Below are 19,581 nucleotides of genomic sequence, written 5' to 3' on the forward strand. Positions count from 1 at the left end.
TTCAACTTAATGTGAATTGATTATTCCTTGGTTATGTCTAGCATTTTTTTTTGTATTTTTTTTTACATTTTTAGTGGTTTCCTACAGTCAGCTTCCTTATTTATTTATTTATTTATTTATTTATTTATTTATTGGCCAGTTTTTTCTCAAAAGAGCTCAAGGTAGCTGACATGGTTCTCCCCCCCTCCTCCTCATTTAACCCTCCAAACAACCCTTTGAGGTAAGTTACAGTGAGAAACAGTGATTGGCTCAAGACCACCCAAGGGGGGATTTGAACCTTGGTCTCCCAGGTCCTCGTCTAGTACTCTAACCACAACACCACACTGACTTTAGAAGAGGGGAAGTTGTAGGGACTCTGGTATTACAGATGAAGGGTGGAAGGCAGCACAGGACTATGTCGATTTTGATTCCTATGTGGATCAAAATACCATTTTAAATCGATGATGTGCGCTAGACATTATCATATTTTGCAGCTGGCCTTTTATCCCTCAGACCATGCTTTAGTCCTGATGTCGACGAGGATCAGAACCTAGTTCTTATGTGTCTCACAGATTTGTTCTCAAACCACCCTGTGGTTGTATAGTCTTGGCAAGTGAGCTGGGTTTCTGGGTGTCACAGTTTTCTGGGGAAACTGTTTCCTATACAGGAGGCTACTATACTGAAGCTCAGGTGTCACTAGATGTTGGCACATCTGCCTTGTTGTCCTATCCAGCCCAGGCTTTAGGTTATAGCCTAGGATTTTTGCTTTGCCATACTGCAGCGGGGCCAGTGATGGGTCTGCGATCTTCTTGGGGACGACGCTGCCACCTTCTTGAAGGCAAATCTTGGCCAGCTGATCCCGCTTCTGCCGCAGCGACCTCACTTCCTGCTGCATGCGCTCCCTGCCCATGTGCCTGTCTATCTTCTCCCAAAAGGTCCTGTTGAAATGCACATAGAGTTCCCAGTCCAGCTTGTTCCAGCTTTTTATCTTCTCTATGGTGTCTTTGGAAAGGTGGGACTTTGTGCTGTTGTCTCTGGTGTTGAGGCGGAAGGAGACCACATCATCCAGGTCCCAGCACAAGGCCTCCTTCAGCAGCACCATGGATTCGTCAAAGTACTCTGTGATGAGGAGAAGGTCAAATTGTGCCTCAATGGCTCTCAGCATGAGCTGGACATTCTTTGCAGAGAAGTTCCCATTGTGGTTATAGCCAAAATCGAACGTCATTAGGTTTTTGGAATAATAGCTATCACCGTTTGAGGCTTTGTAAAACTTGGAGGTGTCATTGAGGAACTCCTCTAAGCTATTGGCTTTGGCAAAGGCAGAGGCCCCTTTGTAGTAGGCGAAGGCTGATTCCATGAGATGAATGGGATTCCGGAGGATAGAAAAGTAAAAGCTTGTGTTTGGCATGACTCGAGCAACCTGGGATTGCAAGCAGAGGAAACATTAAAAATATATATATTAATAATCCAAATCACGTTGTTCATTGAACTTTTTGTCACAGCTCCTTGGTCCCCATATGCCCGGCTGCTTTAATGGTGGGCGTATTGTGCAACTTATTATACACCCTGACACAATAATAGTGCATCAGTGATGAATTTATTCTGCTTTACCTTGTTCTGTGAAGCTTCCCCAGTGCTGCCGCATGATTGCTGTCTGGAAGGGCTACTGTGCAAGAAAAGCAGTACTGTACAAAAAAATTATACCAGAATAGTTGTGGTATAAAAATGTGTTGGATTTCAGCAGGAGGTTACAGGATAAGCACACTGGAAATGAAGCAGTGTGACCACCCTGACACTTTTGCAGGAACAAACAGCAGAAGCCTCAGCCAGCATAGCAAATGGTCAGGGATTATGGGAGTTTTAGTCTTGTAGCATCTGGGGGGGGGCACTACATTGTCTACTCCCATACCCCTCAAACCAGTGTCATTTTTCTAGAAAAAGAGGTGTCTGAGCTCACCATGAATGCCTTCCTTGTTTTCTTATAAAGGCAATGGTGCCCACCTGAGAGGTGCCAGAACTGAGTCCCGGTGAGTTCCGGCTTGTGGGGGGGGGGGAAGCCCTGCCCTCAACTGTTCTGATAAAATGGGGCATCCTGTTTTTTCATGTGAGACCATGGCAGCCAGATGGGTGGGGTATAAATAAATTATTATTCCAAAAGGTGCTTTTTCCGGAGCTGTGATCTTGTGTGGGAGTGTTGCCCTGTGTTGCGGTTTTTCACTTCAACATGTTGGAGGGTATGTATGTACTCCTGGTATTCAGCATAGAATGGCAATACCCGTGCCCAGCTGACTTACTGATCCCTACAAGGGAAACTAAGACTATATTTGCCTGATTTAGTCATAACAGAAAACTGACTCCCCGCTACAGTGTGAACAAGCTGCACTGAAGATTAGGCTACCATACTTCCCTTTCCCCTCTCTCTTGTACACCAGAAGAGGAAACCAAGGTTGTCTGTTCCCAGTTTTACACTAACCACATTCCCCCTATGATATCCTAACTCAGGAAACTGTCGTTTGATCCTGGCTTATTTCCACTAATTAAACAAACAAACAAACAAACAGTTTTCTCAGATGCTGACTTGTGCTGACTAGCTAGTTAATAAACCACTCTCCAGGCTTAGACATCACTTGACCTCATTTGTAATGTTTTATTTTGAAATCTTTAAGACAGTATTTTAGTTTCCTGTTAATTATGTTGCTTTGAATGTATACTTAATATTTGACTTTTATATGTTTCTCTGGGTTGTTTTATTTAATGTAGGCTGTAAAACTCTTTGAGATTTTCCCCCTTAAAAATATAAAGTGGTATAGAAAAGAAACAATGAACAATGAAAATAAAATAATAAACACTACTGAAAGCAGGATTGCATGTGATTGTCCCAATAGCATCATGAACACAAATCATCAATAATGTGCAGTTAAAAGCATGTCTGGAGGGGCCCAGAGTTCTTCTTGCTAGCAGTTTAAATGGTAACAACTCCTTGCAAGATTGTTTGTGTTTCCAAGTAAAAGTTGAAGGTTGCATTTGAGCTAGCTCAATGTGTTTTACAAGTTGAACCAAACTCTTGGCACCCATCTGTCTCGAGACAATGGAGTGTGCCTTCGGGGGTGAAGTCAAAACGCTGTGTTAGCAACACCAAAGTGACCTCCCTAGGGCGCAAGCCTGGGTAGTGTGTATGGAGGTTGTGGGCTGCCCAGACAACAAGACCCCCCCCCCACTCTTGGCCTCCCTTATGTGGTCCAAAAGAAAGCAGAGCAATATGTTTGGCACCAGCTTGGCTGCAGGAGTTGCTGGAAGGAGGAATACATGGTGCCATTCAACCTCCTTAGAGACGCCACTCCAGATTTGTAAACAGTTACTCCTTAGCCTTTTATTCTCCTGAAGATACCTCGCAAGACAGCGGAGATTTAGGACCAGAGTTTTCCTTCTCTTAGATGGGCTACCTTGACAGGATGACAAGCCGCTTCAGCATGTGTGGAAACTGCCTTCCAGACCATTGAACCAACTATTGGTCTTGTCCGCTCAACCCGCCAGAGCCTGTCTTCACATGCAGTCCCTAACTCACCAAGGGTTTGAGACCCATTGACTATCTTTGACTGGTTTAGCTAGCCAGTCCAAGCCATTCCCAGGGTGTTGACAGCTTCTAGAAGCCACAGGTGAGAGCTGAGTGAGGACCAAAGGTGGACAAACTACCCCAGAAGGAACACGACTTTTCCCCTACCAGAGGTACTACCCCTCACCTAACACCCCATAAACTGCAGGTTGAACCTATGCAGTCAGAACTAAGTTCTTTGATGTGTGGGTGTGATTTCTGCAACTCTCCTTGCAGCTGTGAATATCAGGGCTGTCATGATGAGCTTCTGCACTTCAAAATATGCCACTAGATCAGGTGTGTGTGTCATTTTGTTGTTGCTGTTGTGGAACAATTAGGATTCGGAAATCCTTGCCAACCTACTACAAAGCACCCAGAGATTTTCCATGGCATTCTGATCTAGCTTCTGCCCACCCCTGCTCTAAAGAATTTGCCTCCTATCCTACAGATGCTTGGGTGTTTCACCTTGTTGGTCCCTCCTGTAATCAGCATGGGACTCAGTATGATCTTGTTACCTTCTCACCAGTCTTTTCCAACAGAGACTGATGGCCTTTACCACTTTACATTGCTACGATGCCATCCTGCTCAATGTTGATTAAGGCTGGTCAGAGTTTCATAAATTGAAAGTTGCATATTCTGCACCTAAGTTGCCCCACTCCTAGTCCTTCTTCTCACCCACTCACGACTTCCAGCATCCCTCCCTTGCCCCACTGAGCTTCCCCTCCCACTCCTTACAAAATCTATTCTTGTCCACCTCTAGAAAGAACCAGTTTCCTACTCATAATTTTAGAGAGAGAAAGCTGCTCAGCTCTTACCTCTGGTTTAAAGAATCTCATGTGATGACACATAATGTGAAACTGGGGGTCTTTTTTGGGAGAAAACCCCTGCACAGCTCCTGCCGTGAAATAACGAGGATAGTACAATTGACTGGCACCATTGCGTGGCAAGGCAAAGGAAAGGTTGCGAGTATCGCCAAAGCGGAACAAGATGTTCATGACGGTACTGCTGGCACTCTTGTGCACTTTGAGGAAAACAATGTGGGTCTTGGGCACGCATGTTGAACCTTGAGAGGGGCTGGAAGTGCTCCCTCCATCCTTTGCTGTTCCAACTTTAGTAAGTATATTTTTTTCTGGTGGAGGTGGTTTCATGGTTGTTGGTGTTGCTGACGCCATCCCAACTGGTCTTCTGTCTCCTACAGCACTGAAGGCCTCTGACTGAGTCATTGTTGTGCGATTCAGAGAGGGGCGTCTTTCTGGGCCTTTGACATGTGCTGTTTGATCCTCTGCAGCAATCCTTCTTGTGGGTTCTGCCACCTTGATCAGGGAATGTCCATCCTTTGTTGCAGCAGCAGATGTCTGATCACCAGCAAAGGTCACCACTACTTGGTCTCCTCCAGGATCTTTTGGGGTGCTGTGGTTCCACCAGTCCCTCAGCCTTTTTGCTGTATGGTGGGCCTGCACCCTCTTATCACCCTCCACAAATGGTTTTTGCGAGAACTCTTCTTCGCTGCCCAAGCTGGCAGCCAGCAGTTTGGTTTTGTTGAAGGCTGTGTTCAGTTTTGTGGCTAGCCTCTTTTTCTCTGCAGGGTCGGGTCTGGGCTCCCTCTTTTGTGGGGTGCTTTTCCGCAGAAGTTGAGCATAAGTTGGGCTCCTTTGAACCTGGATGGAATTCTCACTGGCTCTGTTTTCTTCAAGGCGAAGCTGATTCTGTTCGAAATTGCATCTACAATTGCTATGGAAAAACATCAGATCCTTCAGATGGGGTTGAAAATGACATCTCCTGCCCTCTGTGTCCACTTTCCAAAAACCACTTCCTATTGCTTGCTTTCCCTGGATCCCCCCCAAAAAAAATTCACATGCATTTCCTTTCTATATGGACCCTAATGTCACTACTGCAGGTAAGTGTTTCATTCTTTAAATCTAAAAATAAAATAGCATGGTTGTTATGTACACACAGTAACATTATAATTCTCCCATACAGACAGAACCCTTTGGTCCCATCATCTCCTGCCATCATTCTCTTGCATCCTCCACCCCTATTATAAACAAATCTATACAGCTTCTCCAGCTTTCCATGACAGACAAATGTTTATATCCACCGGCTGTGAGCCAAGATACACAGGATGCTGCCCTCCCAATTCAAATAGCAGCTGGGGGGGGGTTAAGTCAGCACTATGGCAGCTGGATGGTAAGGTGGGAGAAGGAGGATTAAACTACCCCTTCCCATTTTCCTATCTATACCTGATGACTCCCCCACCTCCGCCACTCATGGCTGCTATTTGCATTTTGTAAATGATTGGTGAAACTTGGTTGTTTTCTTTTAAAGGAAGCACCCTGTGTGCTTTGGGCTTGTGAGTTGCTGGGTGTGAAGCGGCTCAGTGTACAGGCAAAACAAGATTGTGAGCAGGAACAAGGGGTTAAAGGACAGCAAGTACTGACACTGCACGGGAGCCCTGGGACACTGGTCTATGCTCCTGATGGCTGCCTTCCCTTCCCATTTGCTACCCACATCTGGCCTGATTTTGAATAATTGCCGGCATTTTCCGCTGAAATTCTATTATTATTATTTATTGAATTTATATGCCGCCCTATACCCAGAGCTCTCAGGGCGGTTCACAAAAAGATCATAATATATAAAATAAAAATAAAAACAATAACACAATAATACTGCCCCCCAAAGAGCCACATTTTAAGAGGGTATAGGATGTTGATCAGGTCAAGGGCTGGTTAAAAAGGAATGTTTTTGTCTGGCGCCTAAAGGTGTATAATGAAGGCGTTAGGTGAACTTCCCTGGGGAGAGCATTCCACAGACACCCTCTGGACCTCTCAAGGAGGAGGCAGGCGAAGAAGGGGCTCAGAGGATGATCTCAGGGTCCGGTGGGTTCATATGGAAAGAGGCAGTCCTTGAGGTATTGCAGTCCTGAGCCGTTTAAGGCTTTATAGGTCAAAACTTTTAATTGGGCCCAGAAACTAATTGGTAGCAAGTGCAGTTGGACCAGGATCGGTGTAATATACTCAAATCGTCTTGCTCTGGTGAGCAACCTGGCTGCTGAATTCTGCACCAACTGACGTTTCTGAGCCTGTTTGTCTTCAGAGGCAGCCTTATGTATAACCCATTGCAGTAATTCTGTGCAAACTCTTGCATTCAGTAGGGACTTTCCCCACCATACAACTGCAAAATCCATGGGCCCTCTAAATTAAGGCAATGTTACTGATTTAAAATAATTCTTTTTTCAGATGTCACCAATGCAATTTTCCCTGAACATTTAAATTTCTTCCTGGGTATCAATTTTTGACAAGAGCTAAGGATTCCTCCCTCTCTCATACACTGACGCTACTTGTATAATGACAGGTATTTTAATGTCTACATTTATTCTGATAAAAGGTCTTGTGGCACCTCAAAGACTAACCAATTTATTATGGCATAAACTTTTAAATTTGCAATAGGGTTGGGGAGAGATCAAACCATTTACTCCCCTGCTGTGTTCCTGACAAAAATGACACCTTTAGACTGAAGTTGCTCTCTTCACTGGAAGTGAGTTATCCAACCGGCACTGTGTCATTGATGGTGTCACCAATGAAACTGAACTGGTGGCAGATTGAAGCAAGCAAGCAAGCAAGCAAGCAAGCAAGCATCAGTATCTGGGCAGCTCCATGTGTGTATTCCTGGAAAATATATACTGTATACAGTACAAATATATACAGTACAGCAGGGGTGTCAAACTCAAATTCATCGGGGGCCGCATCAGCAGTTTGGTCACCCTCAAAGGGCCGGTTGTATCTGTAGGACTATGTGTCCACTCTTTATTATCATAAATTATTGTCACTGCATTCAATTATTGCTGTTTTTTTGTAATAATGTAAGTAATAACTAGCTCTGAAAGCAGAAACATAGTCAGAATAATGGCAAGTAGATATTCAAATGTACAATTATTGTACAATTTATTGAAAAATGATTTTTGGTAACTGCACTGGGTGGTGGAGGCTCGCTAGGGTTTCATGCAGGAGCTTTGCAGAGCTACTGGTACCTGGAGATGCTGGGGTCCTTCTGCATGCAGGACAGATGTTCTGCCAGTGAGCCACCACCCTTCACCAAAGGGACTGGCTGAGGTTGACTCACTGGAGCTGCTCTCCTGGTTCCAGGGTTTAAGGGCCAGAAGTATAAAGCAGCATCCTATGTTTCTGAGGAGAGGGAGAGGGAGGGGAGGGGAGGGGGGAAGAAAAAAGGGAGTGGGAGGGAGAGAGGAAGGAAGGAAGGAAAGAGGGGAGAGAAAGAAGAGTAGGAAAGAAGGAAGGGAATAAAGAAGGAAAGAAAAAGAAAGAGGGAGAGAAGACAGAAAGGGAGAAAGAAGGAAGGAAGTAGAGAGGGAAAGAAAGAATAAGAATGAGGGAGAGGAAGAAAGATGGGAAGGACGGAAGGAAGGAAGGAAGGAAGAAAGAAAGAAAAGAGGGAGCAGGAGGGAGAGAGGAAGGAAAGAGGGGAGAGAAAGAAGAGTAGGAAAGAAGGAAGGGAATAAAGAAGGAAAGAAAAAGAAAGAGGGAGAGAAGATGGAAAGGGAGAAAGAAGGAAGAAAGTAGAGAGGGAAAGAAAGAATAAGAACGAGAGAGAGGAAGGAAGGAAGGGAAGGGGGGGTCGCCACCTTGATTCAGCGCCAGAAAAGAGCGCGAAGGGACCCAGGGGCAAAAAGCATTTCCCGTGCAGTGTGAGGCAGCGGGTGTCCGTTTTAGGAGACGTGCATAAAGCCTCAGAGTTGCACGTTCATGAGGTTGATCCGCTGCTGAGCTCACGTTCATGAGGCTGAGCCACGGCAGGAGGAGGAGGAGGTGGAGGTGAGGCAAGAGGAGGAGGCGGCTTGCCGGGTCGGTGCCCGGCAGCGCCGTACGGAGAGTCCTGAGCCTCTGGGACGCAGCAGTGCTCTGTAGCACTTTGAATCATCCTCCTCCACGCGGCGCTGCTGGGTGCTTTGTCTGTGCTTCAGCTTCAGCTTCAGCAGCAGCAGCAGCAGTGACAACAGCTGTTTCCAGGCGCCGAGCCGTGGCAGGAGGAGGAGGATTCAAAGTGCCACAGAGCACTGCTGCGTCGCAGAGGCTCGGGACTCTCCGTGCGGCGCTGCTGGGCGCTGACCTGGCAAGCTGCCTCCTCCTTCTCCTGCTGTGGCTCGGGGTGCTCCACGCAGCGCTGCTCCGGCCGCCTTTCTACCCCCCCTCAGGCCCCAGCTGTTTGTCGGCGCTTTGTCAGCTGGGTCCCGCTGGCTGGGGCGCTCGGTGGGCCACATGACGAGGTCTGGCGGGCCGGATTTGGCCCCCGGGCCTTGTGTTTGACACCTGTGCAGTACAGCATTTGCTATCCTGTGCAGGGCCTACTGAGCCTACCTGGTACATTGGAACCTCTCTGCGACTTGGAATATGATACAGAGGAGGATGAGGAGCAAAAGGGCAACCCAGAGTCTTCCCAGCTGGCTGCTACATGAAAGTTTCCATTTCCTGCAGGGAAGGAAAAACATCAGCCTAATAATCTGGCCTTTTGATTTTTTTTTTAAAATTGCATTTTATGCAACGGGGACAAGTTGAAGTTAAGATGACAGGACTTAAAGCAAATGTCAGGCAGGCTTCTTTTTGTGCACTTTCTTTGTGTAAGCAAAAGGTCACACTCGGAGAAGGGAACCCCTGTTTACACACAGTCAAGGACGATTGATTTTTGTCCTATGATAACAGCCCCAATTTGCATTAGCAAGAAAGTCCCAGGCCTTTCTAGTCTGCACCCAGTTGTGTTTTGGGTTTTTCTACAGGCATCAAGTTCCACCCACCTGAAAATTCTGTATTGGATGAAGTGGACTTAAGTCTACAAATGCTTATGTCATGATACATATGCTAGTCTTTAAGGCTGCCTTCACCCACTTAGTGCCTTTCAGATGTTTCAAACTACAACTCCCACCAGCCCCTGGAACCTTTAATAAGTTGCATAATTTTTCAATTGTATCCAATGCGAGTCCTACTCAGTGGACCCACTGAAGTTAATTTCAATGTGTCTACGTTGAGTAGCAGTTAGTTGAATAAAAAACTTTATTTTTAAGATTATAAATAGATATATACAGATACACAGGGCACACCATAGTCCTGAATATTGTGTTGTGCTGTAGCGAACATAAGATGTTTGTTGGAGGATGAAGATCTGTAGTTATACAAAACTGCGTCTCGTGCTTGGGATGAACTGCTCAGATAAACACACTTTTTGTGCTTGGATTGCATTTAAGTCGTTTCGTAAATGAAGATCGTCGTGTACAACAAGGATTGTGTGCATTGGCTCTGAATAATCTGTAACTGAAATATTAGCACCCTGATCTCACATTTCAATAAGCAGTTTTGTTTGCCTGTTTAAACAAAGGTTAAGTGTGCATATTTCGATTTGCTTTTTGAAACAGAATTGGGAAAGCATCTGAGAGAATGATAATAGCCTCAAGTTAGGTTGTCTACATGGGAAAGAATTGGACCCAGGGCTGGCCCAAGACGTGTTGCCTGCCTGGGGTAGCAAAACCATAAAACAAAAACAAAGAAGACAGCATGAGAGGTTGTGCTTCCATGCCAACCCTGTCTTCCCAGGGCTCCTTTGCAGATTGCGTGACTGTGGGATAAGGGCAGTAGCTCAGTGGCAGAGCACATGATTAAACTAGGAATGGACAAATATGTAAATTTATCTCTCATTTTTCCAGGCTTAAATTCAATTCTCCACCTCTATACATCCGCTGGCTTATTTTAAGTCGTCATGAAAATGCATAATCATTCAGTGCAAATCTATCCTGATATACACATTTTTGTGTGCATTTTTGTCCCATATTTATATTTTGCAAAGCATTATTTTTTTTTGCAATATCATGCATTTTTGTATGTTATTTTAACACCTGTATTCCTAGCTATTATACACATATTGCTTGGCTGCAAAATTCGGAGAAGTACAAATTTCGAATCACAGCTGTGGTTTGGTCCGGAAACTGCAAATAATATAGTTTCACCTTTAAACCTGAACTGAATCAAATTTCTCCTTCAGCTCTAATTCCTACTCTATTTTCTATGCTCTATGCTTTCGTTGGAGGAAGGGCAGGATATAAACATGGTAAGTAAATAAAAAAATATATTGCCTCTTTCTCTTTTTCCATTTGAAGTTATTCTTGCCAGCAGGATCAAGCAAAAGCATGTTATGCCTTGTTGAAGCCCCCTTGACATTTCCCCAAGACTGGATTCATCCTGTCATTTCCTAGATCCCTTTCCATTGCCCTTTCCCATTGAGATAATAGATGGGTCATGGTTTTTCCTGCTGTGGGCTTCTTCCCACTGGTGTTTCCACTTTCCTTCAGGCCTATCCCGAGGGAAAGGCAGCAATGGAAATACTGTGTACCTTGTGTTGTGGACTTGGTTTGTATGGAAGCATTTTTCTCACCTTGAGACTCAACGTTTCCTTTGGAAGCCTCTGGGCTTTTCATGCAGGCCATCCCTCTTCTCTGCATAGGATCCTGTGCATGAGGAGAATCTATGGACTCTTTCTGTTTGATGGGATGTGCATTGTGTTTGAGAAATGTGGGTGTCTTGTTGGCACACAGTGCCATGGTTGGTGGTGGATGGGTGGTAGTGGAGTTGCCAGGGATCTGGTGGGAAGATCTTGTCAGTACCTTGGTTGTCAAACGGCTTGGCTCCCGAACAATTTAGCTCCCAAACGCTGCAAACACAGAAGTGAGTGTTCTGGTTTGCAAACGTTTTTTGGAAGCTGGATGTCCGACGCAGCTTCCACGGCTTCTGATTAAGTGCAGGAAGCTCCTGCAGTCCGTCGGAAGCCGCGCCTTGGTTTTCGAACAGTTCTTGGAGTCGAGCGGAATCCTGGAACGGATTAAGTTCGACAACCAAGGTACCACTGTATGGTTAGCATAACTTTTGCTTCTACGCCTATTGTTATGCTGTTGACTGTCCTGCGGTTGGGACATAGGATTCAAGATATGCTATGTCAACTTTAGTTTCCCTGTGTACCAGGACTATATGACTTCATAGTGAATCATCTTCCTCTGCTGCAGTAGCAGCCTCCAGACTTCCAGATGTCCTTTTTATTGAGCATCCATCATGATTTGGGGTCATTATGTTGCTGAGGCAGTTATATGCAATCATGCCATTTGCATCTGCACAAGTTGTGGGGGCTGTCATACTGCTTGGTGTGTAATAGTTTTCTGTAAAAAAAAAACCCCTGTAACTTTCCATATCACCAGTGTTCTGGGGTCTGCCCACTCCTGCTTTTGTTGTGTCATAGTGCCCCTCCTTACAGCAATGAAGCATCACAAAACAACTTAAAAAGTGCAATGATGCATACACTGTCCACTGTAAATCCACTACTAATGCAATACACATATCGTAATAAAAGCGTTGTAAAGGTAAAGGGACCCCTGACCATTAGGTCCAGTCGTGACCGACTCTGGGGTTGCAGCGCTCATCTCGCATTATTGGCCAAGGGTGCCGGCATACAGCTTCCAGGTCATGTGGCCAGCATGACAAAGTTGCTTCTGGCTAACCAGAGCAGTGCATGGAAATGCCGTTTACCTTCCCGCTGTAGCGCTACCTATTTATCTACTTGCACTTTGACATGCTTTTGAACTGCTAGGTTGGCAGGAGCTGGGACCGAGCAACGGGAGCTCACCCCGTCACAGAGATTCGAACCGCTGACCTTCTGATCAGCAAGCCCTAGGCTGTGTGGTTTAACCCACAGCACCACCTGTGTTGTAGGTGCCAGCAAAAAATGGCAGCAAAAAAGAGAGGTGGTGGTATTCCTTACCAGTGAGTACTGACTCTCTCTCACAAAATCACTGGACATGTATATAGGATTGTGCTGTAAATCGCTAGCCATTTTGTCTTGAGAGGAGAAGAGGTGAAATAGCTTGCTGAGCAACCCCTTTCTAGCTCCTAGCTGTGGCCCCTTCCTCTCGCGGAAGCCATCGGATGACCTTCTTAAAGAGCAAATGAAGCCTCTTCAACAACAGTTCAGTGCTTATTGTTTCAATAATTTTATGTAAACCTGTGAAGTCTGTCTGAAAACCAGTGTACAAATACCTTAAACGGATCAGAATAAAAATAATAAATGACAGACAAGCTGAGGGAAGGAGAAGTTACAGAAATAAGGAGGAAACAGCGATAAGATCTCCTACTGTGCCCTGTAAAACTCTATTTAATGAGAGAACCAATTCTTTTGTGGAAAACACCCTGCAACAGAGCTTTCCAAACTGTGTGTCACAACATGTTAGTGTGTCAACTGCAGTGTGTATGTGTGTCACATGAATGCTCCCTGCGCTCATCCCAGGGTTGGAAAGGGGTTAGCTTAACCTCAGGTTTACTAGTAAAACTGAATCACTGTGTCACCAACATAGAATCATAGAATCGTAGAGTTGGAAGAGACCACAAGGGCCATCCAGTCCAACCCCCTGCCGAGCAGGAAACGCCATCAAAGCATTCTTGACATATGCCTGTCAAGCCTCTGCTTAAAGACCTCCAAAGAAGGAGACTCCACCACACTCCTTGGTAGCAAATTCCACTGCTGAACAGCTCTTACTGTCAGGAAGTTCTTCCTAATGTTTAGGTGGAATCTTCTTTCTTGTAGTTTAAACCCATTGCTCCGTGTCTGCTTTTCTGGAGCAGCAGAAAACAACCTTTCTCCCTCCTCTATATGGCATCCTTTTATATATTTGAACATGGCTATCATATCACCCCTTAACCTTCTCTTCTCCAGGCTAAACATACCCAGCTCCCTAAGCCGTTCCTCATAAGGCATCGTTTCCAGGCCTTTGAACATTTTGGTTGCCCTCTTCTGGACACATTCCAGCTTGTCAGTATCCTTCTTGAACTGTGGTGCCCAGAACGGGACACAGTACTCCAGGTGAGGTCTGACCAGAGCAGAATACAGTGGTACTATTACTTCCCTAGATCTAGATGCTATACTCCTATTGATGCAGCCCAGAATTGCATTGGCTTTTTTAGCTGCTGCATCACACTGTTGACCCATTTCAAGTTTGTGGTCTACCAAGACTCCTAGATCCTTTTCACATGTACTGCTCTCAAGTCAGGTGTCACCCATCCTGTATTTGTGCCTTTCATTTTTTTGCCCAAGTGTAGTACTTTACATTTCTCCTTGTTAAAATTCATCTTGTTTGCTTTGGCCCAGTTGTCTAATCTGTTAAGGTCATTTTGAAGTGTGATCCTGTCCTCTGGGGTATTAGCCACCCCTCCCAATTTGGTGTCGTCTGCAAACTTGCTCAGGATGCCCTCAAGCCCATCATCCAAGTCATTGATAAAGATGTTGAATAAGACTGGGCCCAAGACAGAACCCTGTGGCACCCCACTAGTCACTAACATGAAAAGTTTGGAAAGCTCTGCCCTGTGTAGCCCTGTGGTAGACAGACACCAGGCTTGGTTGTGTGTTCTACTTTCCTTACACTGGAATCTCAATGGCATGTTTTTAATTTGCAAATCATATGTGTGCCTACACGATATATTTTCATAGTTAACACACACTGAATCGTGAGAATGCATTTTGCTTAAAATGTGAAAGAAAAGTTTTGTGGCACCCAGTCAGATCTAGCTCTTTTCTTCTTTGTAAGAATTCTGGTAACTAGCTGGAACTAGGTACCAAGTCCACCAGAAACCATGATCTATTTTCTCTGCCCAACTTGCATATTATTAATTAATTATTTTTTTTAAAAAAACTTTTTAAGGAAAACCCAGAGCATCTATAGGGTCTGATGATGAAGATGAGATTTTCATCAATGAAACAGAGGGCATAATCCAAAAGGAAGATTTGCTGTGCTTGGTTTTTTTTTTTAAAGTATCCAGAGAAATAGGTCTGTCATCAACATTGGGCCTTATTTGTTCACAGTCTTCCTAGATTTTCTCCCTTGTAGTGAGAAAAAACTCTAAAATGTTTACAGTTCAAACCTCCCCCCACAATCTCAACCTTTCTTATAACTGGGCGCCGAGTTTCTCTCTACCAACAGCATGCGGCACAACAGCACTTTGTGTCAGAGGCATATGGTGCAACTTTACTCCTTCTCCATAGCTAGATTGTTTTTGTCCCCCCCAGCAAAAAAATAATAATATTAAGATAAAGGCACTTACTTGATCCAGATTCTTGTAAGTTTGCACATGGTTTGGTTTATGGAGCACAGAAACAGTGCCTTCTTCACTGAAACCAACCCAGGTTGCTCTGAGATGGGCAAAAGCATAAAGCAAATATGCTTTTCTTTTCTTCTTAGAGTCGTGTCTCTGGATTGTCCCGCCTACTTTGTCTGCAGGTAATATATGCAGAATTGGTATTTCCTTATCTATTACAAGCAGGGCTGGCCTTCTGTTGGCACTAACCAGGAGCTGCCTGGAATTTGCCACATTATTAATGAAGCACTACTAATGGGGAATAATGCCTTTGCTAGTTCCCCTGGGGCACTATTATAGTTAGGAACTTTCAAACATCACATGATGAAATGAATGCGTACTCTCCCAGGTTTCTGCCAAACCAACTCTGCATGTGATAGCACAGCGTCATTCTCCAGGCATATTTTTTGTAAGATCATTAAATTGAAATAGAATGTTCAAGTCATACTAAGAAGTCCACGGATGTGATTTCAATATGCACAATATGCTTATGACCCCCAATATTAACTATCTATGCCAAGTGAGGCTACACAGATCCTGATGTGCGTTAAGTGGGGGTCAGTAAGTTGACATTGACAAGATGGCAGTCCTGTGGTTGGGTAGTTCTCAAGTCTGGGCATCAGGCAGATTGCCTGTTCTGAATGAGATCGCCATGGCATTGCCATTGTCTGGGGTTCCTCTAAACCAGGCACCCCCAAACTTGGCCCTCCAGATGTTTTGGGACTACAATTCCCATCATCCCTGACCATTGGCCCTATTAGCTAGGGATGGTGGGAGTTGTAGTCCCAAAACATCTAGAAGGCCGAGTTTGGGGATGCCTGCTCTAGACCAGGCATCCCCAAACTTCGGCCCTCCAGATGTTTTGGACTACAATTCCCATCTTCCCCAACCACTGGTCCTGTTAGCTAGGGATCATGGGAGTTGTAGGCCAAAACATCTGGAGGGCCGCAGTTTGGGGATGCCTGCTCTAGACAGTTGTCTAGTTGAGTGTGATGTATGTATAGTTAAATTATATTTTACTTGTGAGCTGCCATGAAATTGTCTCTTGCAACAAAGAACAGGCTAAAAGTGTTTCAGATAAATAAATAAAAAAGCACAGACCCTTATTATCCCACCTGTAGACTGTGTTCCCTAAAGCATCCAACCCCAACCTGGTTACCTCTACATGTTTTGAAGCATAGCTCCTATAAGCCACAGCCAACCCAGCTGGGCTGACGGGTTGATGGGAGTTGTAGTTCAAATCATACACCAAAGACACATGGTAGAAGCAGGACTGCTCAACATGTTCTATCAGTGTCAGCCCAATATTGGGTCATGTTCCATTTCTCTCTTTTTTAGCCCTTGTTGTGTCTCATAGTGGCTTTGACTGTGACACTCAAGCGGAGGAAGCCAATGTGTGCATGAATCACACACCTGCTTTTCTCACTTTGGGTTTAATACTTGAAGCAAAGGGACCCAGGTGGCGCTGTGGGTTAAACCACAGAGTCTAGGGCTTGCTGATCAGAAGGTCGGCGGTTCGAATCCCTGCAATGGGGTGAGCTCCCGTCCCAGCTCCTGCCCACCTAGCAGTTCGAAAGCACATCAAAGTGCAAGTAGATAAATAGGGACCGCTCTGGCGGGAAGGTAAACAGCGTTTCCGTGCGCTGCTCTGGTTCGCCAGAAGCAGCTTTGTCATGCTGGCCACATGACCCGGAAGCTGTCTGCTGACAAACGCCGGGTCCCTCGGCCTATAGAGCGAGATGAGCGCCGCAACCCCAGAGTCGGACACGACTGGACCTGATGGTCAGGGGCCCCTTTACCGTTACCTTTTACTTGAAGCAAAAGCCCATGTCTGAGCATAAACACATCCCAAGTGATGTAGAAATTCCAGATGTGAGAACAGTTGATGCATTTTACAATGGCAGAAGGGCATGAGACACAGAAGGGCATGAAAAGCATAGAAAATTGAGCACACGATTTCCTTGTGCATCTAACCACTTCAATACCTGAATTCTGCTACTTTAACTATTTTGTGACTGCAGCACAAAAATATCAAGATCAGTAGAGGAACAAGCACAATGAAGTCCAAATTACAGGCTGGAATACTTCCTTGCAACAAGTACAGTATACAAATTTGCAGGGAGGCAGACCATTTCCCATTTTTTTTAAATAATTATTTATTAAATTTTCCAAAATAAACACATTTAAAACATTATACAAGACAAACAAACACATAAACAAACATTCAAAAATACAAACATCCCAAAAAACATGCTCCGCCGAGCTTGACTTCCCTCCCTCCCCTCAAAAGGTTTTCTAATCAGTTCTTATCTCGCAGTTCCATTGTATCTAATCTTTAGGGTCAATTCGTAGGATTTATTTCACGCCTGCAAGTGTCTTTAAACCTTTACAGTTCATTTCCATATAGTCCACAAATTTACTCCAATCCCTTAGAAACCTTGTCTCCCTCTGGTTTCGAATCCTGCTAGTCAGTCTCGCTAATTCTGCATATTCAATCATCTTTGTCTGCCAGTCTCCAATTGTCGGTAAGTCCTGAGTTTTCCATTTTTGGGCTAATAATGTCCTCGCCGCGGTTGTCGCATATAAGAAAAGGGTACTATCCTCCCTAGTTATCTCTTGGCCTATCAGTCCTAACAGAAAGGCCTCTGGTCTTTTGGGAAAAGTATATTTAAATATCTTTTTCAGTTCGTTATATATCATTTCCCAATATCCTTTAACCTTTTCACATTTCCACCACATATGATAAAAGTCCCCTTCCTTTTCATTACATTTCCAGCACATTCTGTTACTCATTCTATACATTTTCGCTAATTTCACTGGAGCTAAGTGCCATCTATACATCATCTTCCAAACATTCTCTTTCAAAGCGGTACATGCTGTAAATTTTATTGTTTGGTTCCATAATTTCAACCACGCATCATATTCAATATTATGCCCAAAATCCTTAGCCCATTTTATCATTACCTCTTTCGTCAACTCATCTTTAGTATACCACTCTACCAGCAAGTTATACATTTTGGACAACAATTTTACTCTGCCCCCTAGCAACTCTGTTTGAAATTTGGACCTTCTCTCCTCAAAACCCATTTTTTTATCTTGCACAAATACATCATTAATTTGACGATATTGCAACCAACTCGTCAAATATACTTTCACCTCTTCATACGGTTTCAGTTTCCAACCTTGTTCCGATTGTCTTAGAAAATTTTCATATGTTGGTCTCTCACCTTCCATATTCACTTTTTTCACTATGATCACTTCCATTGGTGAGATCCACCATGGCGTCTTGGTCTCTAACAAGGCTTTATTTCTTTCCCATACTTCAAATAACGATCTTCTTATAACATGGTTCGTAAATCCTTTATGGGTTTTTTTCTTATCATACCATAGATATGAATGCCAACCTGCTCTGTTGTCAAATCCCTCCAAGTCCAACAGACCATTTCCCATTTTTAAGAGAAGCAAACTGTGCCTTTTATGACTGTGGTTATTTCAGAGGCAGCTGCCAAGCACAGCAAAGTCAAATGTTGGCTTACCCAAGGCGGCTTACCCAAGGCGGCTTCTCAAATCCTTATTTATCATAATTCTCAGAGAAACAAAGGTGTGTATGAGAAAATTATACAGTCTGCATCATAAAGCTGGCTTGAGAAAAGCAAATACTCTGGAGCTTTAGGAAATAAACTATTCTGAATAAACCAAGGGAGATTCCATACTAGCCATTAGCAGGTAATTGCCAGACTTTGTTCAGTCACTCTATATGGGACATCCACGGTGGGCACAACTGGGCTGTTGCTGTTTTCAGGTGGGATTCAATCACATAATGGCAAATTCAGGTTGCACAATTAAAGTTGATTTGGAGCTATTGCACAACAAGTCTCTGCATCAGATTTTTTGCAGTAAGGAAAGTGACTGGAAAATGCCCTGGAAAATGTGGGATAAAATTTGCTTGATGCAGCACCATCTAATCCCCCTGCAATCAAACCAGATTGAATGTTCAATAAATAGGTGACATAGTCTAACCTGCTTTCAAAACATTGTCCAAACAAATCAGGATGAATGGCCAAGAAACAAGTCATCTGGAAATTGATCACCATAGTCTAAAATCTCATCATGTTTTTCCCTTGCGGTTCTTCTGTCTTTTCTCTGACTTTGGAAAATTTGACTTTTTCAGAAGAATGAGTAGCACCATCTTCACAGGTGTAGATGCCTTTACCACTAGTCAGTGGCAGGCCTACATTTTTTGGAGCCCTGCAGCTTGAAATAATATGGAGGCCCTTTCACAACCAGCAATGAGGTGAGGTCTGAGTAGCCATTGCTATTTTCACCAATTGGGTTGTCTACAACCTTTACAACATCTGTGCTGCTGACTCTCAAACTTTGGGATAATTGAGTCAACTAGACCAAAATAATTCCTTCAGAATTAGGGGCCCTGAAGCTTAAGCTTCATTGGTTTCATAGTAGATCCGCCACTGCCACTCGTCTTCGCTCCTTTTTAAAGGGTGGGGTTTCAATGTGGACAGTGACCTAGCTAGACACTGAAGTGATTCCAAGCCCTACCCTGGAGATGCTGGGATTGAACCAGAGACCTTCTGCATACAAAGCAGATGCTCTACCACTGAGCTATGGTCCTCCCTGAATACTTGCTCAGATATTTACTGAGAACTTTTGTGGTCACCATAGGAGGTATTGGTGTGTGCATGAGTTAGTGACCTAACATGTCTGGCTCATAGCTGCCAAGTTATCCCTTTTTTAAAGGGATTTTCCCTTATGCTGAATAGGCTTCCTCGCGAGAAAAGGGAAAACTTGGCAGCTATGGTCTGGCTGCGGGAGACTCTATAG

At 44.3% G+C, this 19,581-nt stretch overlaps 1 protein-coding gene across 2 annotated transcripts; it reads right to left on the reverse strand.

The window, feature by feature from the left end:
- Positions 1 to 202: 202 nt before the first annotated feature.
- Positions 203 to 14,840, reverse strand: LOC118093402 (galactose-3-O-sulfotransferase 2-like). 2 transcript variants are annotated; one of them, XM_035132442.2, is made up of 4 exons: positions 14,710 to 14,840; positions 8,944 to 9,054; positions 4,387 to 5,302; positions 203 to 1,399 (listed from the first exon to the last, which is right to left on the reverse strand). In XM_035132442.2, the coding sequence occupies exons 1-4, from the start codon at positions 14,814 to 14,816 to the stop codon at positions 560 to 562; spliced, it is 1,974 nt and encodes a 657-aa protein (XP_034988333.2). In that variant the 5' UTR covers positions 14,817 to 14,840; the 3' UTR covers positions 203 to 559. The 2 variants fall into 2 exon arrangements, with proteins under 2 accessions (XP_034988333.2, XP_034988334.2); XM_035132443.2 differs by lacking the exon at positions 8,944 to 9,054 and having other exon boundaries at positions 14,710 to 14,800.
- Between the last annotated feature and the right edge of the window lie 4,741 nt (positions 14,841 to 19,581).

Source organism: Zootoca vivipara, chromosome 5, assembly GCF_963506605.1.
Source record: "Zootoca vivipara chromosome 5, rZooViv1.1, whole genome shotgun sequence".
Taxonomy (NCBI): domain Eukaryota; kingdom Metazoa; phylum Chordata; class Lepidosauria; order Squamata; family Lacertidae; genus Zootoca; species Zootoca vivipara.